This window comes from Salvelinus namaycush, chromosome 12 (assembly GCF_016432855.1).
Source record: "Salvelinus namaycush isolate Seneca chromosome 12, SaNama_1.0, whole genome shotgun sequence".
Taxonomy (NCBI): Eukaryota; Metazoa; Chordata; class Actinopteri; order Salmoniformes; family Salmonidae; genus Salvelinus; species Salvelinus namaycush.
Genome location: NC_052318.1, coordinates 9,170,690 through 9,194,230, shown reverse-complemented (window position 1 = coordinate 9,194,230; position 23,541 = coordinate 9,170,690). Strand labels below are relative to the sequence as shown.

The 23,541-nt window shown below is 44.2% G+C and overlaps 1 protein-coding gene across 2 annotated transcripts in view; it reads right to left on the bottom strand.

Moving 5' to 3' along the window:
• Positions 1–23,090, bottom strand: part of LOC120056448 (gamma-aminobutyric acid receptor subunit beta-2-like) — a 92,445-nt gene extending 69,355 nt beyond the window's left edge. Inside the window, exons 1-3 of one of the 2 annotated variants that reach the window (XM_039004613.1) lie at positions 23,008–23,090; positions 22,796–22,887; positions 21,820–21,887 (exon numbers count right to left, since the gene is read on the bottom strand). In XM_039004613.1, the coding sequence (XP_038860541.1) occupies positions 21,820–21,887; positions 22,796–22,887; positions 23,008–23,090 (243 nt within the window). The remainder of the gene's footprint in view (positions 1–21,819; positions 21,888–22,795; positions 22,888–23,007) is intronic. The other variant, XM_039004614.1, reaches the window with a different exon arrangement.
• Between the last annotated feature and the right edge of the window lie 451 nt (positions 23,091–23,541).

Sequence of the window (23,541 nt, the reverse complement as noted above, 5' to 3'; positions counted from 1 at the left end):
TTAAGAATATATATACATATATGTCAGAGCAGCATTGGACTAAGATACAGTGACATAGTATAGAACACAGTATATAAACTACGTCCTCTCACTGTCAATTGCGTTTATTTTCAGCAAACTTAACATGTGTAAATATTTGTATGAACATAACAAGATTCAACAACTGAGACATAAACTGAACAAGTTCCACAGACATGTGACTAACATAAATGGAATAATGTGTCCCTGAACAAAAGGGGGGTCAAAATCAAAAGTAACAGTCAGTATCTGGTGTGGCCACCAGTACTGCAGTGCATCTCCTCCTCATGTACTGCACCAGATTTGCCAGTTCTTGCTGGGAGATGTTACCCCACTCTTCCACCAAGGCACCTGCAAGTTCCCGGACATTTCTGGGGGGAATGGGATTGAGCCCTCACCCTCCGATCCAACAGGTCCCAGACATGCTCAATGGGATTGAGATCCGGGCTCTTCGCTGGCCATGGCAGAACACTGACATTCCTGTCTTGCAGGAAATCACGCACAGAAGGAGCAGTATGGCTGGTGGCATTGTCATGCTGGAGGGTCATGTCAGGATGAGCCTGCAGGAAGGGTACCACATGAGGGAGGAGGATGTCTTCCCTGTAACGCACAGCATTGAGATTGCCTGCAATGACAACAAGATCAGTCCGATGATGCTGTGACACACCACCCCAGACCATGACGGACCCTCCACCTCCAAATCGAGTACAGGCCTCCCCTGGTGAGACAAAACCGTGACCCATCAGTGAGCGAAGAAGGTGTTCAGCCTGTCCGGAAGCAAGACGTGGCTGGTTTTCCTTTTATAATCCGTAATTGTTTGTAGACCCTGCCACATACGTCTCGTGTCTGAGCTGTTGAACTGGGACTCAACTTTGTCCCTATACCAACGTTTAGCCTGCTTGATTGCTTGCGGAGGGAATAATCATACTGGTTGTATTCTTCCATTGTATGTAAGACAGCAAGCTAATGTTTTACCAGTATTTTTGGGGCAATTGTCTAAGAGCAACATGGTTACAGGGTTCCTCATTAAATGCAATCATCCTCATCTCATCATCTGAAGAGCAATACAGTGATGTGACAAGTCTCTTTAGATACAGTGCATTTGATCGTTGACAACAGTCAATTCTTTTCAAAAATGTTTACCCAGCTAAACTTAGTGGGGGAAAAACAACCAACAGATACAGCTTGTTCAAAGGTGACTCGGAGAATAGCCAATCAGAGTCCTTGATGACATAACGCATTGGGACAGCAGAAGGATGACACTCCATCTCTTGTCAGCGTGAGCAGCAACACCTCATCTCACCTCTGTACCTCACACTTTGTCTGACTGAAATGACTACCACTGCAGTCACAGGCACAGCGCTAACACTCCATACGAAATAATTGTGTGCCGCAGCTACTTCACACTCAAGCCTGCAAACATACTGCAGCTTGATTCATCTTCTAATAATGCACAGTATCACTGGAGTGGTTATCTTTGCTTTCCACAACACACGCAGAGAGGGAGAGGACGGTAGCTCAGGGTAGAGCATTTCTCATTCCAGCTATAGTATTTTTACTGTTACAATCTTTTGTGGTCTCTTGAGAGTCAGAGTCGATTGGCAAATTAGTATCTGATTGTGGGGGTATTGATATTGAATCCCTACAGTGCTAAATAATTCTGAAATAGGTTTTACTTATTGTTTCTAAACATTCATAGGTAAGAAATATTGGACTTCATTTCCAATCTTTACCTTCCACCCTAGTCCCACAGTCTATTGAAATCTCCATGAGAAATATCTGAAGAGAAATACATCCGTCAGATGTGTCAGCTACTTATCCAACAAAGACAAATCTAGGTTTGTGTGTTCATTCACCCCTGTATCATATTCACCCCAGCACTCAGTGACAGAGAGAAAGCCACATGTTAGAGGATACATACCAACGAGCACAGTGTTACTATTAAAAATAAAGAAATAGAGCGCATTCAGTTTGTGCTGCCTCCCGAACAGCACAGAGAGAGTAGCACTGGCGGCGATTAACCCACTTTCATTTGTCACTCCGCCTAATCCGTTCCGTAGTGCCGGCCTTGGCCATTATCGAACGCTGCTAGAGGACAGGTGGGGAGATTATCGTTCCACAATGAGCGGCACAAGACAATATGTTGTCAATTCCCAACGCTGCTGTGTGACAAGCAAACATGACGCAGCAGCAGCCGATGTGCTAAACATCCCAGCTCATCGTTCACTGACAGCAGCACCTCTGAATCAGTTTATTACTACTGTAGTCTAACCACAGGGAATTGATTACATGCCTGCCTTCCCTTGACATTTGGAGCACAGTCCCTAATTGCATGATAAGCCATCTCTGCTGCATCATTAATAATAATGTAAGCAGTATATCATTAGTGTTTGTCACTGTGCGTGTGATTGCTGCTAGAAGGAGCATGAGGGTATAGCTAGACTACAGTCCCCCTAGCCGTTCGATGCTAGGCTACGTAAGAGGCTCATCCAGTCTACAATAACAGCAGCATTCTGTCAGACTGTCTATGTTCCTTCAAGGCTAAACACCCTCCTCTGCTGCCCCCAGCTATCCCAATCTCACACTCACCATGGGTACCATAATTTAGGCCCCATAGGAATTCCTTCGTCATCCTAACACATCTCTTAGCTACGAAATGCTGAGTTTCAAAACTATTTCCAATACTTTCAAGGGTTTTCCAATCCTTTCAATGGTTCCTGAAATTAGTTCTAGGGCCAGCTGTCTTTCACAGCTGTGAATCCAAGTGTTTTCAGCTGGCACCCATCAAAAACCCATCAGCATTAGAGAGAGATGTAGCATGAGAGTGGGTCTGAAACTAAAAGGTGGAGTGGGAAGGAGAGATGCCAGGGGAGGAACAGCAAGCAACACATGATACACAAGAGAGGATATGGGCTGTGTATATGAAGAGTGGAGGAAGGGGAGAGAGGAAGCAGTTAGGGTGTGCAGACTGTTGTGGACGAGTGACGCATAACAGAGTATTTGAGAAAGAAAAACAACATGAAAAAGAACTTGAACAGACAGTATAGAAACTTGGCATAGAGGGTCAGGGTCAGCAGATGTGGCCCTTACTGACGATGAGTAGGTATAATTCTGGTACTATAAAGCCTCTCTCAACTTCAGCCCAGCTAACTCAGCACACAGGCATAGTGAATTGACACTAAGACTGGCTGTAGCCAGGGCCGATCAACAGTGATTCTAGAGCAAGTTGAAGCTCTAGGAACAAATGTTAAATGAGTGACAGACATTCTCTTTGTCACTCCCTCTGTCTCAATGGAATTCCTGCTAGAGAATTCCATAGTTCACATGCCTGATAATAATGACTGATAATGACAAATAATGGTTGGTAATGACAGTCATTATCAACTACAGCCCGAGATAGGAGCACAGTTAAGTCAGACTTATGACACATGCTAGCTAACTAGGCCACATGCTAGCTAAATGACCAACAAGAGGATAACCAACAGTTCTAGTGGGCCCCACAACCAACAGTGTGTGTGAACCTAGTCACATGATTGTAATGGGCAAGCAGGTGGCCCATTGAACTATATAATGGCTGAACTATATAATGACACTAATACTATATAGACTGGACTTTACAGGGGATATGACAGCCTGTATTTATAATGAGCCATGAGAATCATCCCTTAGCAGAGCAGACAAGTGGGTGCCTCCAACAATTAGAAGTCAAGTTGATAATTATAGTCTTGTTGAATCTGCAGTGTGAACTTCCTGCCATGAGTGCTAGAGACAGTTTAATTTGGGAGTGTTCATCTTGTTGCATCTAATTAAAAGCAGAATGTCATTGTTTAATTGTGTGGAAATAATGTGGCCACTTACATAAAACCAAGACCGCCGAAAAAATGATCAATGTTTGATGATTACGATTTCACATTTGACAATGTACTAGATACTACTGTATTGTTCTGCAAGCACAATACACAACAACCACATGTATCTGTATATCCAGAAGACTACCTTTTTCTATAATGCCTGATAAGAATGAATAATAAAAACCTATCACGTACTGTAAGGTGAGGACGAGGCTCAACATACAGTAGGACCACAGTCTACCATTAGAAAGACCTCTTAGCTTTCAAACATCATTTTTAAATAGTGCTTGATGGAAGCCTGTGTGCTAGAATCTCCAACGTAATAAATCCACTAAGGCAAATGATTCACACGGAAACATTAACATTTCCTATTCGAATCGCAAATGCCTCTTAACTGTACCAAGCTGCCATTTGTTTCATTAACTATAATAATAAAGGCTGGTGTGCTGCATATACAGTGAAGAGGTTTATAGCTTTTCAGATATTAATTTCAGTAAAGCTGGTGAAATGAAAGAGGGACATATCAAAGCTCAGAGGCAGCCATTATGACAATTAATGGCTGACTTAACATAACACTTATAGCTCGCCTTAGCTTGTGACTCATATGTGTAATGGAGGAGATGGTCATGTGACATGGTCCTCCACACATCTCTTCGCAGGTAAAAAATCTACATGGCAACTTTATGGGTTATAATGATATAATAATAATGAACAGGAACTCCCCACCTACTCACTTAAAGCTGCCAAATAAAGTATATAAAATAACTAATAAACTTCCATTTCAAACTTTCCTCAAGATTCCTAAATCTACAGGTTTCATATTACAAAATAATTATCAATGAGGTAAAGTGCAGAGGGCAATCTTCAACATTCTCATTCCTATCACGCAATAGCCTCACCATGTAAACGGTGACATACCAATATTAGGAAGGTAATATAGCCATAAAGAGGCCGTGTAGTATTGCAGGAAATTATCTTAAATGTTGTTGTTTTTTTAATCCCAGCCCCCATGGCAAATGTGTACAATTGCAGGAAATTAGCTATTGAACAGCAACATTTTTGGTCAGAGCAAGCCCACTACCACTACCACGCCTCTCCGCAGAGTTCCACAGAAGGAAGAGGTCAGCAAACTGGTTTCAATTTCACTTTTCAATTAAACTACAAAAGTCTAGTGTATTTTCGATACAATCAGCAAAATAGTTTTCTCTGAGACAAACACAGACCATGCAAAACAAAAGTTCCCCTGAGAACCCTGTTCTGTGACACACAGAGGGAGTGGGACATTCTGGTTCTATCATCACCAAGGCTCCCAATAACACAAACTCCAGAGAGTATAGACATCAAGACCAACAACAGTTTCATCTGTTGACCAACTCATTAGTAGTTATATACAGTACCAGTCAGAAGTTTGGACACACCTACAGTACTCATTGAATGGTTTTTCATGTAGTAACCAAAAAAAGTGTCAAACAAATCAAAATATATTTTTTCTTTGAGATTCTTCAAAGTAGCCAACCTTTGCCTTGATGAAAGTTTTGCACACTCTTGGAATTCTCTCAACCAGCTTCATGAGGAATGCTTTCCAACAGTCTTGAAGGAGTTCCCACATATCCTAAGCACTTCTTGGCTTTTCCTTCACTCTGCGTTCCAACTCATCCCGAACCATCTCAATTGGGTTGAGCTCGGGTGATTGTTGAGGCCAGGTCATCTGATGCAGCCCAATCACTCTCCTTCTTGGTCAAATAGCCCTTACACAGCCTGGAGATGTGTTTTGGGTCATTGTCCTGTTGAAAAACAAATGAAAGTCCCACTAAGTGAAAACCAGATGGGATGGCATATCACTGCAGAATGCTGTGGTAGCCATGCTGGTTATGTGTGCCTTGAATTCTAAATAAATCACAGACAGTGTCACCAGCAAAGCACCCCCACACCATCACACCTCCTCCTCCATGCTTCACGGTGGGAACCACACATGTGGAGATCATCAGTTCACCTACTCTGCGTCTCACAAAGACACGGCAAAAATATCAAATTTGGACTCATCAGACCAATGGACAGATTTCCACCGGTCTAATGTCCATTGCTTGTGTTTCTTGGCCCAAGCAAGTCTCTTCTTATTATTGCTGTCCTTTAGTAGTAGTTTCTTTGCAGCAATTCGACCACGAAGGCCTGATTCACACAGTCTCCTCTGAACAGTTGATTTTGAAGTGTGTCTTTTACTTGAACTCTGTGAAGCATTTAATTGGGCTGCAATCTGAGGTGCAGTTAACTCTAATGAACTTGTCCACTGCAGCAGAGAGAACTCTAATGGACTTATCCTCTGCAGCAGAGAGAACTCTAATGGACTTATCCTCTGCAGCAGAGAGAACTCTAATGGACTTATCCTCTGCAGCAGAGAGAACTCTAATGGACTTATCCTCTGCAGCAGAGAGAACTCTAATGGACTTATCCTCTGCAGCAGAGAGAACTCTAATGGACTTATCCTCTGCAGCAGAGAGAACTCGGTGTCTTCCTTTCCTGTAGAAAATTGTAAAAATAAAGAAAAACCCTTCAATGAGTAGGTGTGTCCAAACTTTTGACTGGTACTGTATGTATAAACCTTATGTCATCACTATGAAAACTGTCTTTTGTCTGTCTCTCTGAATAAGAGTGAGCACTCCTCTATGTTGCCTGGCTGACCATCCACTGACCATGACCTCTGGCCAAACTGACGTTTCTTCCATCAATAGAGTAGAGGAATTAAATGCAGGGTGAGTCATCAGGGAACCTCTATTGGGATCCCCTTGAAAGAAGTGGAAAAGGGAGGGGGGGGGGGGGGGTGGAGATGGTGAGGGAGAGTGGGATGTAAGAACGTAAAGCCATCATCATCATCATAATGAATCAATGTGCTGTGCATTTGCATTGATAGTAAAGTCATTATTAGCATACATATGAACAATCCACTTGATAGTACACTTTCTTAAATGTAATATCGAGCGTACGACTGGATATACAATTGATCCCAAATTCTACAGGGACGTATCTAAACAAAACCTAATGAATTATGTCAAATGCAGTATGTGCTGATGTTGCTCTCTACTCCTTACCCACATAAACCCACTCTCTCTTGTGAATTCCCTCAGCATATACTATTCCCTGAATGATACATGCATATGCAATATATACAAAGCCAGTGGGCCTGCCTGTGACTGTGCTATTTGTTGATGGGCCCAGCAGTGGTTATCTCCCCTGGCTGTCAGGTGGAAGATGTCACGCCCTGACTTTAGTTATATTTGGTTTCTTTATTATTTGGTTAGGTCAGGGTGTGACAAGGGTGGTTTGTTTAGTTTTTGTATTGTCTATGGGTTTTTGTCTTGTCTAGGGTTTTTGTTATCTATGGGGATTTTGTATTGTCTAGGGGTAATTAGGTTGATGGTGGCCTGGATGGGTTCCCAATCAGAGACAGCTGTTTATCGTTGTCTCTGATTGGGGAGCCTATTTAGGTTGCCATTTTTCCAAGTTGGTTTTGTGGGTAGTTGTCCTTGTTAGTTGCCTGGATGCACTACGTTGGCTTCACGTGTCGGTTTGATATTTATTGTTTTTGTTGGAGACATCGGTAAATAAATAAGTATGTACGCTCAAAAGGCTGCGCCTTGGTCCACTCCTTTAAACGGCCGTGACAGAAGAGGCCAGTGAAACAGGCCTGAGGTAAAAGGCCTTTGAGTGAAAGGGAGCCAAGAAACCATTACAGGGCAAGTGAACTGAAAATGAAACCATTCGCCATGTAACAGGCAATACGTCAAAGCCTGACTGATGAAAAAAACTATAAAAACTCAAATGTAATATTTTTTATTAGTTACATTTTTTCAGGAAATGTAATTCATGGCAGTTTAGTATTTATACTGCAGCTATATGGCAAGTAAAAGGGATTACGCAGTATTATTAGGACCTTTAACTGTTAAAAATACATGTAATGTCTCAGTCAGGCTTACCGGCTAATCACATGAATCACATGAAGAATCGAGTAGATCAGGGGGGAAAAGACAAATCTATTAGCCTTCCCTGTGAAACTCCTCTTCCACTTGTTCCTTTCTAAAAGACTTTGGTTGACAAACAGTTCGCTTTACACTAGTCTCTGAAGCACAGGCTTCGCTCGCCTAGTCAGCGAGACAAGATTTGGAAGGATGGCTTCTCGATACTGTACATGTCATGAGCATCATATTGCCAGAGTACAGAAGACTAGCCCAGCCAAGATGGATGATTCATTATCAACATGCATATCATCCATCATTTCATCGTCTCAAATCCGTTAAATATGGTCTGAAATGACAAGACTGGTTTCCCCACCATAGAGGTTTTTATTTTTTTGTCACAATGGTACAATAATACAAGATACATATGTTTTTCAACCACATTGTGGACCACTCAAATGTAGTTTTGAGGCACTAAAAACAACCATAGTGGAACATGGTACAGACATCATCTATAATGCATTACAACATCCATACACATGTATGCATGAACAGAAAACAGAGCACAGTAGATAAATGAACTTAGGCACTTTTAAAGGAACTTCAGCGTTAGAGGATAAAGTGGCAGGCCTTTACATTATGTCACGCCCTGGCCTTAGTATTCTTTGTTTTCTTTATGTTTTTTAGTTAGGTCAGGGTGTGACATGGGGAATGTATGTGTTTTTGTAGTGTCTAGTGTAGTTGTCTAGTTATGTCTATGGCTGCCTAGATTGGTTCTCAATTAGAGGCAGCTGTGGTTCATTGTCTCTGATTGAGAGCCATATTTAAGGCAGTCATAGGCATTGGGGTTTTGTGGGTAATTGTCTGTGTCTATGTTCTATGTTGCATGTGTGCACTTAGTTCATTTATATAGCTTCACGTTCGTCTATTTGTTGTTTTGTTTCGTTTTTCTTCTTAATAATAAAGAGAAGATGTATTTTTCACACGCTGCGCCTTGGTCCACTCTCTCACCCTTAGACAGCCGTGACAGAATTACCCACCTAAATCGGACCAAGCGGCGTGTCAAGCGGCAACAGGACCCACCTACACAGGATTTCTGGACATGGGAGGACGAATTGGATGGTAAGGGACCTTGGGCTCAACCAGGAGAATATCGCCGCCCCAAAGCTGAGCTGGAGGCAGCGAAAGCCGAGAGGAGGCGATATGAGGAGGCAGCACGGAGGCAAGGCTGGAAGCCCGTGAGTACTACCCAAAAATTTCTTGGGGGGGGGCTTAAAGGGAGTGTGGCGAAGTCAGGTAGGAGACCTGCGCATACTCCCTGTACTTACCGTGGAGAGCGAGAGTACGGGCAGACACCGTGTTACGCAGTAGAGCGCATGGTGTCTCCTGTACGCGTGCATAGCCCGGTTCGGTACATTCCAGCTCCACGTATCGGCCGGGCTAGATTGAGCGTTGAGCCGGATGTCATGAAGCCGGCCCAACGCATCTGGCCACCAGTGCGTCTCCTCGGGCCGGCTTACATGGCACCAGCCTTACGCATGGTGTCCCCGGTTCGCCTACATAGCCCGGTGCGGGTTATTCCACCTCCCCGCACTGGTCAGGCGACGGGGAGCATACAACCAGGTAAGGTTGGGCAGGCTCAGTGCTCAAGGGAGCCAGTACGCCTGCACGGTCCGGTATTTCCGGCGCCACCTCCCCGCTCCAGCCCAGTACCACCAGTGCCTACACCACGCACCAGGCTTCCAGTGTGTCTCCAGAGCCCTGTTCCTCCTCCACGCACTCGCCCTATGGTGCGTGTCTCCAGCCCGGTACCACCAGTTCCGGCACCACGCACCAAGCCTCCTGTGTGTCCCCAGAGTCCTGTGCGTCCTGTTGTTGTTCCCCGCACTAGCCTGAACGTGCGTGTCCTTAACCCGGTACCTCCAGTTCCGGCACCACGCACCAGGCCTACAGTGCGTCTCAGCCGGCCAGAGTCTGCCGTCTGCCCAGCGGTGCCTGAACTGCCCGTCTGCCCAGCGGCGCCTGAACTGCCCGTCTGCCCAACGCCGTCTGAACTGTCCGTCTGCCAAGCGCCGCATGAACTGCCCGTCTGGACTGAGCCTTCAAAGCCGCCCGTCTGCCATGAGCCTGCAAAGCCGCCCGTCTGCCATGAGCCTTCAGAGCCGTCCGCCAGACAGGAGCCGCTAGAGCCTTCCGCCAGACAGGAGCCGCTAGAGCCTTCCGCCAGACAGGAGCAGCCAGAGCCTTCCGCCAGACAGGAGCAGCCAGAGCCTTCCGCCAGACAGGAGCAGCCAGAGCCTTCCGCCAGACAGGAGCAGCCAGAGCCTTCCGCCAGACTGGAGCAGCCCGAGCCTTCCGCCAGACAGGATCAGCCCGAGCCTTCCGCCAGACAGGATCAGCCCGAGCCGTCAGCCAGCCATGACCAGCCAGAGCCGTCAGCCAGCCATGACCAGCCAGAGCCGTCAGCCAGCCATGACCAGCCAGAGCCGTCAGCCAGCCATGACCAGCCAGAGCCGTCAGCCAGCCATGACCAGCCAGAGCCGTCAGCCAGCCATGACCAGCCAGAGCCGTCAGCCAGTCCGGAGCTGCCGCCCCTCAGTCCGGAGCTGCCCCTCATTCCGGTGTTGCCCCTCAGTCCGGTGCTGCCCCCTAATCCAGTGGGGTTAATTTGGAGGGTGGCCATTTGGAGGAGGCTACCAAAGCGGGTATTGACAATGGTGGAGTGGGGGCCACGTCCCGCACCTGAGCCGCCGCCATGATGGGGCCCACCCCGGACCCTCCCCTTTCTATGTCAGTTTGTGCGGTCGGAGTCCGCACCTTTGGGGGGGGGGGTACTGTCACGCCCTGGCCTTAGTATTCTTTGTTTTCTTTATGTTTTTTAGTTAGGTCAGGGTGTGACATGGGGAATGTATGTGTTTTTGTAGTGTCTAGTGTAGTTGTCTAGTTATGTCTATGGCTGCCTAGATTGGTTCTCAATTAGAGGCAGCTGTGGTTCATTGTCTCTGATTGAGAGCCATATTTAAGGCAGTCATAGGCATTGGGGTTTTGTGGGTAATTGTCTGTGTCTATGTTCTATGTTGCATGTGTGCACTTAGTTCATTTATATAGCTTCACGTTCGTCTATTTGTTGTTTTGTTTCGTTTTTCTTCTTAATAATAAAGAGAAGATGTATTTTTCACACGCTGCGCCTTGGTCCACTCTCTCACCCTTAGACAGCTGTGACACATTATTGTTACCTGATCATTATTACCAGATGTGTGTTGAATGTTGTTGAATAACCCACAGTAAAGATCATCCCTAATGTTGTTGAATAACCCACAGTAAAGATCATCTCTAATGTTGTTGAAAAAGCCACAGTAAAGATCATCCCTAATGTTGTTGAATAACCCACAGTAAAGATCATCCCTAATGTTGTTGAATAACCCACAGTAAAGATCATCCCTAATGTTGTTGAATAACACACAGTAAAGATCATCCCTAATGTTGTTGAATAACCCACAGTAAAGATAATCCCTAATGTTGTTGAATAACCCACAGTAAATATCATCTCTAATGTTGTTGAAAAAGCCACAGTAAAGATCATCCCTAATGTTGTTGTATAACCCACAGTAAAGATCATCCCTAATGTTGTTGAATAACACACAGTAAAGATCATCCCTAATGTTGTTGAATAACCCACAGTAAAGATCATCCCTAATGTTGTTGAATAACCCACAGTAAATATCATCTCTAATGTTGTTGAAAAAGCCACAGTAAAGATCATCCCTAATGTTGTTGTATAACCCACATTAAAGATCATCCCTAATGTTGTTGAATAACCCACAGTAAAGATCATCCCTAATGTTGTTGAAAAAGCCACAGTAAAGATCACCCCTAATGTTGTTGAATAATCCACAGTAAAGATCATCCCTAATCCCTAACGTTGTTGAATAACACACAGTAAAGATCACCCCTAATGTTGTTGAATAACCCACAGTAAAGATCATCCCTAATGTTGTTGAATAACCCACAGTAAAGATCATCCCTAATGTTGTTGAATAACCCACAGTAAAGATCATCCCTAATGTTGTTGAATAACACACAGTAAAGATCATCTCTAATGTCATTGTATAACCCACAGTAAGGATCATCTCTAATGTCATTATATAACCCACAGTAAGGATCATCTCTAATGTCATTGTATAACCCACAGTAAGGATCATCTCTAATGTCATTATATAACCCACAGTAAGGATCATCTCTAATGTCATTGTATAACCCACAGTAAGGATCATCTCTAATGTCATTGTATAACCCACAGTAAAGCAAGGCATGAGCTTGTTTCAATGGAACCATCATTGCAGAAAGTACATACGCGTTTATATAAGGGAGTGTTTGTGTATCGACCAGTGTCAATAGAGAGACTGTAGCACATATGTATGTGCTTAATCTCGGTTAACCCAGAACTAAAGTCTTGTGTAATTGGTCAGATGCTCAATTACGTTTTGGGTTCATACAGCGTGTGTTAAGAGAAGAGATCAGAACCTGAACGAAGAGTTCCATCCTCTCTCTTTGCACGTTACTGGCAAGTCTATGGCCCAAGTGTCCTCTCCCCTTCCGAAATTCAAAAGATGCTAGCACCTGCGAAATCGTGATTTATCCAAAGCACAGGAACTAATGCTGCTTGTTATCTCACGCATCTCATTGTATCATGACAGATCTTTGGTACCATTTATGTTACACAATCTGCACACAAGAGATTAGTATGTGCCATACGTAGCACTCTACAGTAGCATCTAGTCTGAAATACCTTCTACATCCCTTACGGAGATAACCTCTATTGCATTTTGTCCATTACGTAACGCAACAGTCATTTCACATTACAACTTGATGAGTAATCATGACTGGAGACCAGCAACATATTAGGGGGTCAGGGATGAGCCAGTCAGAACAACCCTATGACCAGTCCTACAAAACTGATACATCCCCCACGCACAACTCAGGCTCTATTGTAGACTTTATCCAAAGGCTTTTTGAAAGGCTTATGCTATTGGCTAGCCTAGTCCCATACAGCAGCCAACATGTATATCCTTGCCATGGTTAAAGCACAAACAGACTGGACCATTAGGCTAGCAGTATGCTAATTAAACGTCATAATGAGCTTCGTGTCACGAATAAGAATAGCCCTTAGCCGTGGTGCCTTATTGCTTAGTTATATCTCTCAATCACTAAAATCATACAGTATAGTCATCCTTTGATACAGCACAGTCTGTTCTGAACCGTGATATCTGGATCTCCTCAGCTGCCATGAGTCGAATGTGTTGTGCTCCAACATGGAGGGCTCTGCACTCTGAACACCTTCTCAAGCGATCAATAAGCTCCTCTTGGCCTTTATCTACATCAATAATGGTATTTCTGTGGTTTGGCTCATCCTCATCACTGAGTATTTTCTCTGTGGATACTGTTGGCATAGTCTTCAACAATAAGACGACTCCGTCAACAGTAATATGGCTCAACGGGGAAGAAAAGAACAAAGGAAAAAAAAGAAAAAATTACACTATAAAATACACTGTAGGGCAACACTGCACTAGACACTGTAGGGCAACACTGCACTAGATACTGTAGGGCAACACTGCACTAGACACTGTAGGGCAACACTGCACTAGATACTGTAGGGCAACACTGCACTAGATACTGTAGGGCAACACTGCACTAGACACTGTAGGGCAACACCACACTAGACACTGTAGGGCAACACTGCACTAGATACTGTAGGGCAACACTGCACTAGATACTGTAGGGCAACACTGCACTAGATACTGTAGGGCAGCACTGCACTAGATACTGTAGGACAACACTGCACTAGATACTGTAGGGCAACACTGCACTAGATACTGTAGGGCAACACTGCATTAGATACTGTAGGGCAACACTGCACTAGATACTGTAGGGCAACACTGCACTAGATACTGTAGGGCAACACTGCACTAGATACTGTAGGGCAACACTGCACTAGACACTGTAGGGCAACACTGCACTAGATACTGTAGGGCAACACTGCACTAGATACTGTAGGGCAACACTGCACTAGACACTGTAGGGCAACACTGCACTAGATACTGTAGGGCAACACTGCACTAGACACTGTAGGGCAACACCACACTAGACACTGTAGGGCAACACTGCACTAGATACTGTAGGGCAACACTGCACTAGATACTGTAGGGAAGCACTGCACTAGATACTGTAGGACAACACTGCACTAGATACTGTAGGGCAACACTGCACTAGATACTGTAGGGCAACACTGCACTAGATACTGTAGGGCAACACTGCACTAGATACTGTAGGGCAGCACTGCACTAGATACTGTAGGGCAACACTGCACTAGATACTGTAGGGCAACACTGCATTAGATACTGTAGGGCAACACTGCACTAGATACTGTAGGGCAACACTGCACTAGATACTGTAGGGCAACACTGCACTAGATACTGTAGGGCAACACTGCACTAGACACTGTAGGGCAACACCACACTAGACACTGTAGGGCAACACTGCACTAGATATTGTAGGGCAACACTGCATTAGATACTGTAGGGCAACACTGCACTAGATACTGTAGGGCAACACTGCGCTAGATACTGTAGGGCAACACTGCACTAGATACTGTAGGGCAACACTGCACTAGATACTGTAGGGCAACACTGCACTAGATACTGTAGGGCAACACTGCACTAGATACTGTAGGGCAACACTGCACTAGATACTGTAGGGCAACACTGCACTAGATATTGTAGGGCAACACTGCACTAGATATTGTAGGGCAACACTGCACTAGATATTGTAGGGCAACACTGCGCTAGATACTGTAGGGCAACACTGCGCTAGATACTGTAGGGCAACACTGCACTAGTGTTAGGAATTTTGTTAATAAATAGTTAAAACAAATTCTAGCTTTAGATAAAACTATAACTAATTGAACTCTGCATGCCTGGGGAAAAGAGATTTGTGTTGTGGGTCATAAAATAAGCAGAAAGGGTCGTTAAACTATGGTTGAACTGACCCAACTTAGCCCTGAGGTGTTAGATAAACTTTTTAGGTTTTCCATTATCTTGCGTTGTCTGCTAAAGTGGTAATCAATTATAGTGAGCCTTCAGGATAAATGATTATATGGTGTTTCATGTGAGTGCCCTGTGAGGTTAGAATGAACTTTTGAACCTGTTTTCTATTTGTCAGGACAATGAGACTTAATTCTGTAATCTATGACGTCATATCTTGTATATAAACCTGTGTTTATGATCAAATGGCAGCTTGCTCCGAGAATAAACACTACTATTATCTAATTTTGATAAGACTGTATCCTGTCTATTTTATGTTAATAAGTATCTTACAAATTCTTATAAATAGACAGATTGAATTTAATTAATGAGTATATTGTAGGAATTATTTAATTCCACTAACAACTAGATACTGTAGGGCAACACTGCACTAGATACTGTAGGGCAACACTGCACTAGGTACTGTAGGGCAACACTGCATTAGATACTGTAGGGCAACACTGCGCTAGATACTGTAGGGCAACACTGCGCTAGATACTGTAGGGCAACACTGCACTAGGTACTGTAGGGCAACACTGCACTAGATACTGTAGGACAACACTGCACTAGATATTGTAGGGCAACACTGCGCTAGATACTGTAGGGCAACACTGCACTAGGTACTGTAGGGCAACACTGCACTAGATACTGTAGGGCAACACTGCATTAGATACTGTAGGGCAACACTGCGCTAGATACTGTAGGGCAACACTGCACTAGATACTGTAGGGCAACACTGCACTAGATACTGTAGGGCAACAATGCACTAGATATTGTAGGGCAACACTGCATTAGATACTGTAGGGCAACACTGCACTAGATACTGTAGGGCAACACTGCACTAGATACTGTAGGGCAACACTGCACTAGATACTGTAGGGCAACACTGCATTAGATACTGTAGGGCAACACTGCACTAGATACTGTAGGGCAACACTGCACTAGATACTGTAGGGCAACACTGCACTAGATACTGTAGGGCAACACTGCACTAGATACTGTAGGGCAACACTGCACTAGATACTGTAAGGCAACACTGCACTAGATACTGTAGGGCAACACTGCATTAGATACTGTAGGGCAACACTGCACTAGATACTGTAGGGCAACACTGCACTAGATACTGTAGGGCAACACTGCACTAGATACTGTAGGGCAACACTGCACTAGATACTGTAGGGCAACACTGCATTAGATACTGTAGGGCAGCACTCCACTAGATACTGTAGGGCAACACTGCACTAGATACTGTAGGGCAACACTGCACTAGACACTGTAGGACAACACTGCACTAGATACTGTAGGGCAACACTGCACTAGATACTATAGGGCAACACTGCACTAGATACTGTAGGGCAACACTGCACTAGGTACTGTATGGCAACACTGCATTAGATACTGTAGGGCAACACTGCACTAGATACTATAGGGCAACACTGCACTAGATACTGTAGGGCAACACTGCACTAGGTACTGTAGGGCAACACTGCATTAGATACTGTAGGGCAACACTGCACTAGATACTGTAGGGCAACACTGCACTAGATACTGTAGGGCAACACTGCACTAGATATTGTAGGGCAACACTGCACTAGACACTGTAGGGCAACACTGCACTAGATATTGTAGGGCAACACTGCATTAGATACTGTAGGGCAACACTGCACTAGATATTGTAGGGCAACACTGCACTAGATACTGTAGGGCAACACTGCACTAGATACTGTAGGGCAACACTGCACTAGATACTGTAGGGCAACACTGCACTAGATACTGTAGGGCAACACTGCACTAGATACTGTAGGACAACACTGCACTAGATATTGTAGGGCAACACTGCACTAGATATTGTAGGGCAACACTGCACTAGATACTGTAGGGCAACACTGCACTAGATACTGTAGGGCAACACTGCACTAGATACTGTAGGGCAACACTGCACTAGATACTGTAGGGCAGCACTCCACTAGATACTGTAGGGCAACACTGCACTAGATACTGTAGGGCAACACTGCACTAGATACTGTAGGGCAACACTGCACTAGATATTGTAGGGCAACACTGCATTAGATACTGTAGGGCAACACTGCACTAGATACTGTAGGGCAACACTGCACTAGATATTGTAGGGCAACACTGCACTAGATATTGTAGGGCAACACTGCACTAGATATTGTAGGGCAACACTGCACTAGATACTGTAGGACAACACTGCACTAGATATTGTAGGGCAACACTGCACTAGATACTGTAGGACAACACTGCATTAGATACTGTAGGGCAACACTGCACTAGACACTGTAGGGCAACACTGCACTAGATATTGTAGGGCAACACTGCATTAGATACTGTAGGGCAACACTGCACTAGATATTGTAGGGCAACACTGCACTAGATACTGTAGGGCAACACTGCACTAGATACTGTAGGGCAACACTGCACTAGATACTGTAGGACAACACTGCACTAGATATTGTAGGGCAACACTGCACTAGATATTGTAGGGCAACACTGCACTAGATACTGTAGGGCAACACTGCACTAGATACTGTAGGGCAACACTGCACTAGATACTGTAGGGCAACACTGCACTAGATTCTACCACTTTGTCTATTTCATTTGTTTTCCGAGTCTTCTATTGTGTTTGTCTGTCTCTAAATCATATGAACCTTAAGCAACATGAGTTGCATAACCTTCCCTCCAACCTCACAGGCTGCCTCTCCAAATGGAGAGGCCTGACCCCAAGGATTTACATCGCCCAGCCTTACATCTAACCTTTGCTCTCTTCCCCGGGCTGTGTGTGGAAGAGCACGCAGGAGCAGGGTACCTTTCGGATGGAACGTGCATTCAAAACACAGGCCTGTTATATACCTGTTACGCTGGATGAACAGTGAGCTCCAAAAGTATTGGAACAGTGACAACATTTGTATTGTTCTGGCTCTGTACTCCATCACTTTGGATATGAAATGATACAATGACTATGACCACCAGCTGTAATTTGAGGGTATTTTCATTCAACCTTTTAGAACTTACAGACCTTTTTGTACCTAGCCCCACCATTTTAGGAGACCAAAAGCATTGGGATAAATTCACTTATATTTGTATTACAGTAGTCAAAAGTGTAGTATTTGGTCCCATATTCCTAGCACGCAATGATTACATCTCGTTGTGACTACAAAACTTGTTAGATGCATCTGCTGTTTGTTTTGGTTGTGTTTCAGATGATTTGTAGCCCAATAGAAATGAATGGTAAATAATGTATTGTGTCAATTTGGAGTCACTTTTATTGTAAATAACAACAGAATATGTTTCTGAACACGTCTACATTAATGTGGATGCTACCATGATTATGGATCATTCTGAAAGAATTGTGAATAATGACGAGTGTGAAAGTTAGAGACGCACAAATATTATATCCGCAAGACATGCTAACCTCTCACCATTACAATAACAGGGGAGGTTAGCATTTTTGGGAGGATATGATATACAGTATGTGTCTGTAACTTTCTCACTCATCATTATTCACGATTCATTCATTCATATCCTAGTCACAAGTGTGATGTAATCATTGTGTGATAGGAATATGGGACCAATACTACTTGACTACTTTAATACACATATAAGTGAATTTGACCCAATACTTTTGGTCCCCTAAAATGGTGGGACTAGGTATAAAAAGTGCTGTAATTTCTAAACAGTTCACCCGAAATGGATAAACACCCTCAAATTAAAGCCGGCAGTCTGCACTTTAACCTCATAGTCATTGCATAATTTCATATCCAAAATGCTGGAGAACAGAGTCAAACAACCAAAAATGTGTCACTGTCCCAATACTTCTGGAGCTCACTGTATGTGACTCAGTAAACGTGGCACATTCCAACCACAGACCAAGTAGCTGTCCACCACAGAGCTCCCTCCGCTGGCTTTAATGAATTTACATTGTTTGAGGTAGGTAGAGACATGGTGCAGCTAGAGTACCATGGAGGACGGTAGAAAGGGATAGGTTATCGGTAGACATGAGAGAACTGGAAGTATTCTTTCAACCAACTATGTGTTCTGAGTCGATAGAGAAGAAGAAAGCATCTGAATCCCAGCTGTGATCTTAAGAGGACATGAAAGAGGTGCCACCAGAGAGTCAGATTTGGACCTTTGCTCCAGGAGTGGGGAAACACCTTGCATTCTGGCCTAGATGGGCTGGAGTGGGGAAACACCTTGCGATCTGGCCTAGATGGGCTGGAGTGGGGAAACACCTTGCAATCTGGCCTAGATGGGCTGGAGTGGGGAAACACCTTGCGATCTGGCCTAGATGGGCTGGAGTGGGGAAACACCTTGCAATCTGGCCTAGATGGGCTGGAGTGGAGAAACACCTTGCATTCTGGCCTAGATGGGCTGGAGTGGAGAAACACCTTGCATTCTGGCCTAGATGGGCTGGAGTGGGGAAACACCTTGCGATCTGGCCTAGATGGGCTGGAGTGGGGAAACACCTTGCATTCTGGCCTAGATGGGCTGGAGTGGGGAAACACCTTGCAATCTGGCCTAGATGGGCTGGAGTGGGGAAACACCTTGCAATCTGGCCTAGATGGGCTGGAGTGGGGAAACACCTTGCATTCTGGCCTAGATGGGCTGGAGTGGGGAAACACCTTGCATTCTGGCCTAGATGGGCTGGAGTGGGGAAACACCTTGCGATTTGGCCTAGATGGGCTGGAGTGGGGAAACACCTTGCAATCTGGCCTAGATGGGCTGGAGTGGGGAAACACCTTGCATTCTGGCCTAGATGGGCTGGAGTGGGGAAACACCTTGCATTCTGGCCTAGATGGGCTGGAGTGGAGAAACACCTTGCATTCTGGCCTAGATGGGCTGGAGTGGGGAAACACCTTGCGATCTGGCCTAGATGGGCTGGAGTGGGGAAACACCTTGCGATCTGGCCTAGATGGGCTGGAGTGGGGAAACACCTTGCATTCTGGCCTAGATGGGCTGGAGTGGGGAAACACCTTGCGATCTGGCCTAGATGGGCTATAGGACCAAAGCTCTTGAGCAGATATTAATAAAGGAAACAGGCTTTTCTTGTCCATTGTTGGAATGGACTTTACGAGGCCCTGCTGGAGATGAGGTATGATTTAGTGCAGCCTGTATTGCTGCCTGTTTCTCCTGGCTGACTGGCTGGCTAGCTGACTGGCTGGCTGTGAGTGGTACAGCTATGGAGAATGTGTAGTGAGATCTATCACTAATCCTGTTCCTTTAGGTGCAGTGTGAAAGTCCCAACCCAGAGATAAGAGGGTGATGGGCCAACCACAGAGGACCTAGAAGAGCACAATCCCTTTCCTGTGTTGACTTCCAGCCTGGCTTTGTGGATTAGCACAACGCTGTAATAGTCGCTGAGCATATTTGTTGAAAGCATTAAAGGTAAAATCATTACCTAAAACAATAACCCAGCTGCTTCATTCAGGAGTTCAGCCAACCAGGAGCCATGGATTAGGCCGTTTATTAGGAGATTAAACATAACCAAGGCCAGCTTTTTGCCATCACACAGGGGTCGTCACATAAAGGGAGTGTTTCCCATGAAATGCCAGGAATGACGAGAGTCCATATTGCCACAGGGAGGTGCCTACCATGACAAAACCTTCAGTTCATGGTGCGTTGGTCACTCACTTTGGTTACACAGTGAAAATCTGTGTTTAATCCAGATGAATGCATGCAGAAGTCAGAGCCAGACAAATAAAATGTGGAAGGCACTAGACCAGTGATCTATGATAAATGGAGGACAAAGGCAACTTCCACCATTAAAGACTGTTTGTGAGCAATCATACATCTTGTTAATCATACATCTCGTTTTATACAATAAATCCAACTGGAATTGCATTTGGTCTGGGGGACGAATACAATGACAACAGTTTAAACTAAGACCTTTGGGTATTTGTGCCAAAAACAGCCAGTTGTGTGCTCTTAACTTCATACTATGATGAGCCCCATTTCAACTGGAAAAATAATTTCAACAACCAGTGGAGTAGAAATGTACCTGAGCAAAGACAATTCCCACCGGACACACTGGTTGAATCAACGTTGAAGTCACGTCTGTGCCCAGTGCCTGCTATTTCATCGCAAATACAGTCATTGCAATCCTACTCAACAGAAATCTAAATATATGTATTCATAACATTATTTATATGCACAGAGATAATAATCATGTCAATTTCAGTGTCATATAATGGGGCCTTATCCGTCTTCTACAATGGAGGCATACCTTTTCCCACGACACTCAAAATGTACAAATGACAAAACAACCAAAAACACGCTAATAGCACAGATTAGCAGAGAGATTGGCATGGTGACAGGAAGCATAACCATGGATTTAGTCAAAAGCATACTCAAAGGATTGGTGTAGGGACCATTCTTCTCAGGCAGAGCCCGAAACCCTGTCTCTCTCGACTGACGTGCAGTTCTGACTAATAGCACTAGGGGATGCTCTTGCATGAAGCAAAACGTTTGAATCCACTTCAGTATGCACTTCATAAGTTCCTTAAAACGTTAGTAAATACTTCCACTACATGTAAACACATTACAAAGACTCAAACCACAGGTATGCGATATGTTGTGTTCATCCGTTACGGCAGGAAATTCCATAATCAAACTGCCATAAATTGATATGCAGGTTACAACCTGAAACGTGTGTTAGCAAACATTCACAGTTGTGAAACTGTGTTATGGGTGAATTAGCAACAACATGCACCTAATGGCTAGGCCTATCGGTGTTGAATTTAAAAAGGTCGATTGTCATAGCTCTGAGAAGACTACATATTTTAGCATTGGTTTGACTGGTAAGCTATTCCATGCAGTGCACTGGGTTTCCTTTCGGAAAGACAATGCATAGAATATTAGGGCAATGCCCACAAACCATTAGGAGAGTGATAATCGAGTACTTACCATATTGACTTCAGATACCATGTCTATGCTGGCTATGTCTATATTCATCCCCACTCCAACAGGGGGACCTAGAACAAACCAACAAAACGGGCCGTAATGTTAACCATTTCATCATTTTTGGTTTATAACATTAATATCATACACCACAAATGTAACCCTTTGCATAGCAACTGCCTAGCAGCAGCACACGAGCAATCATGCATTAATGTATTGTCAGCCAGATAACACGATACAATAAGGGATTTCAAAAAGCAGGTGCGCACGGTGTCTGATGTTTCTTCGCAAAACACAGTGTTCATTACGTCTAAATGCTTCCGAATAAATTGACATTGTATACCTATGTCGACAGCTTGTATGAGCACCCAGCTAAATGTCAAGGGTTTTACACCTGAATAAAGATTTAACCACGTTCGTAAGGTAGACACCAATCGCCAACATAACAATGGGTTGGGGGATTTATCATCTCATTCCATGACACTACAGTCACTACATTGATTGAGCCTACAACTTCTAATACCCTTCTAGTATTGTGTTAAAAAGTGATCCTAATCCGTGTCGTTAGCACACGTGGAACGAGGTGGCCCGATGTATGTATAGGCTACCTGGACAAACTGAAGGGTCGATGTATGTATAGGCTACCTGGACAAACTGAAGGGTCGATGTATGTATAGGCTACCTGGACAAACTGAAGGGTCGATGTATGTATAGGCTACCTGGACAAACTGAAGGGTCGATGTATGTATAGGCTACCTGGACAAACTGAAGGGTCGATGTATGTATAGGCTACCTGGACAAACTGAAGGGTCGATGTATGTATAGGCTACCTGGACAAACTGAAGGGTAGGCTACGTGCGTTTAACTTTAAAAAAATAAGACGAGGGATTTGGACGATCCACACAATTAGAGCAACAACTGAGTGTTATAGGGCTGACAACAGAAAAGTAAATTACAGTTTGTATTAAATTAATTGAATTACCTCCGAAATCTGGCCTCAAGCGAATGTCATATCCTTTCAACAGTCTATCCACAGTTTCTTTTACGATTGACATATTGCTAGGGTCATTGACCCTAGAGAAGGAGAAGGAATACATTCTTAGATGTGCAGGCTTCCAAAGGCATTATTGAAGTGTGTTCTACAGTGTATAACACATTCATTCGAAGTGAAGAGCATCTAAGCCGACCACTTACCTTTGCGCACAGACCACAGCCACTATTACGAGGAAGGTCCAAACCCCAAAGTATCTCATTGTTCTTATTCTCAACACCGCCATAGTTTTGATATGATTTTGGATTTCAGTGAAGACAGACGTGATCCAACTTATTCTGGCCAGTGCAGTAATTCCAATGTGTGGCGCATGCGCATGCTTTACCACAACATCAAGGAGCAGTGGCTGCTGATGCTGGTGGCAGAGCAATTTCCCGGCCAGATATTTTTTTATTTAAGGGGAAAGTGAAGCCAACAAGTAAGTGAGGCAAACGGATGCTTCTCCCTCGCCATTCAATATTTAATAAAACTGTGAAATAAACGTAATATAGATTAAACTTTACTTTCTTTATTTTCTTATATTCCGTTAATATACATGGTTTATTCCAATAAAGAGCATGTTTTAAAACTACAACATGCTGAACGAAGTGGGAACATGGGAAAGAGGACTAGGAGAAATTAGGATGAGGTGTTGCATATGTTACTTCGTCTAACATCAATGCACGCAGTTACAGATT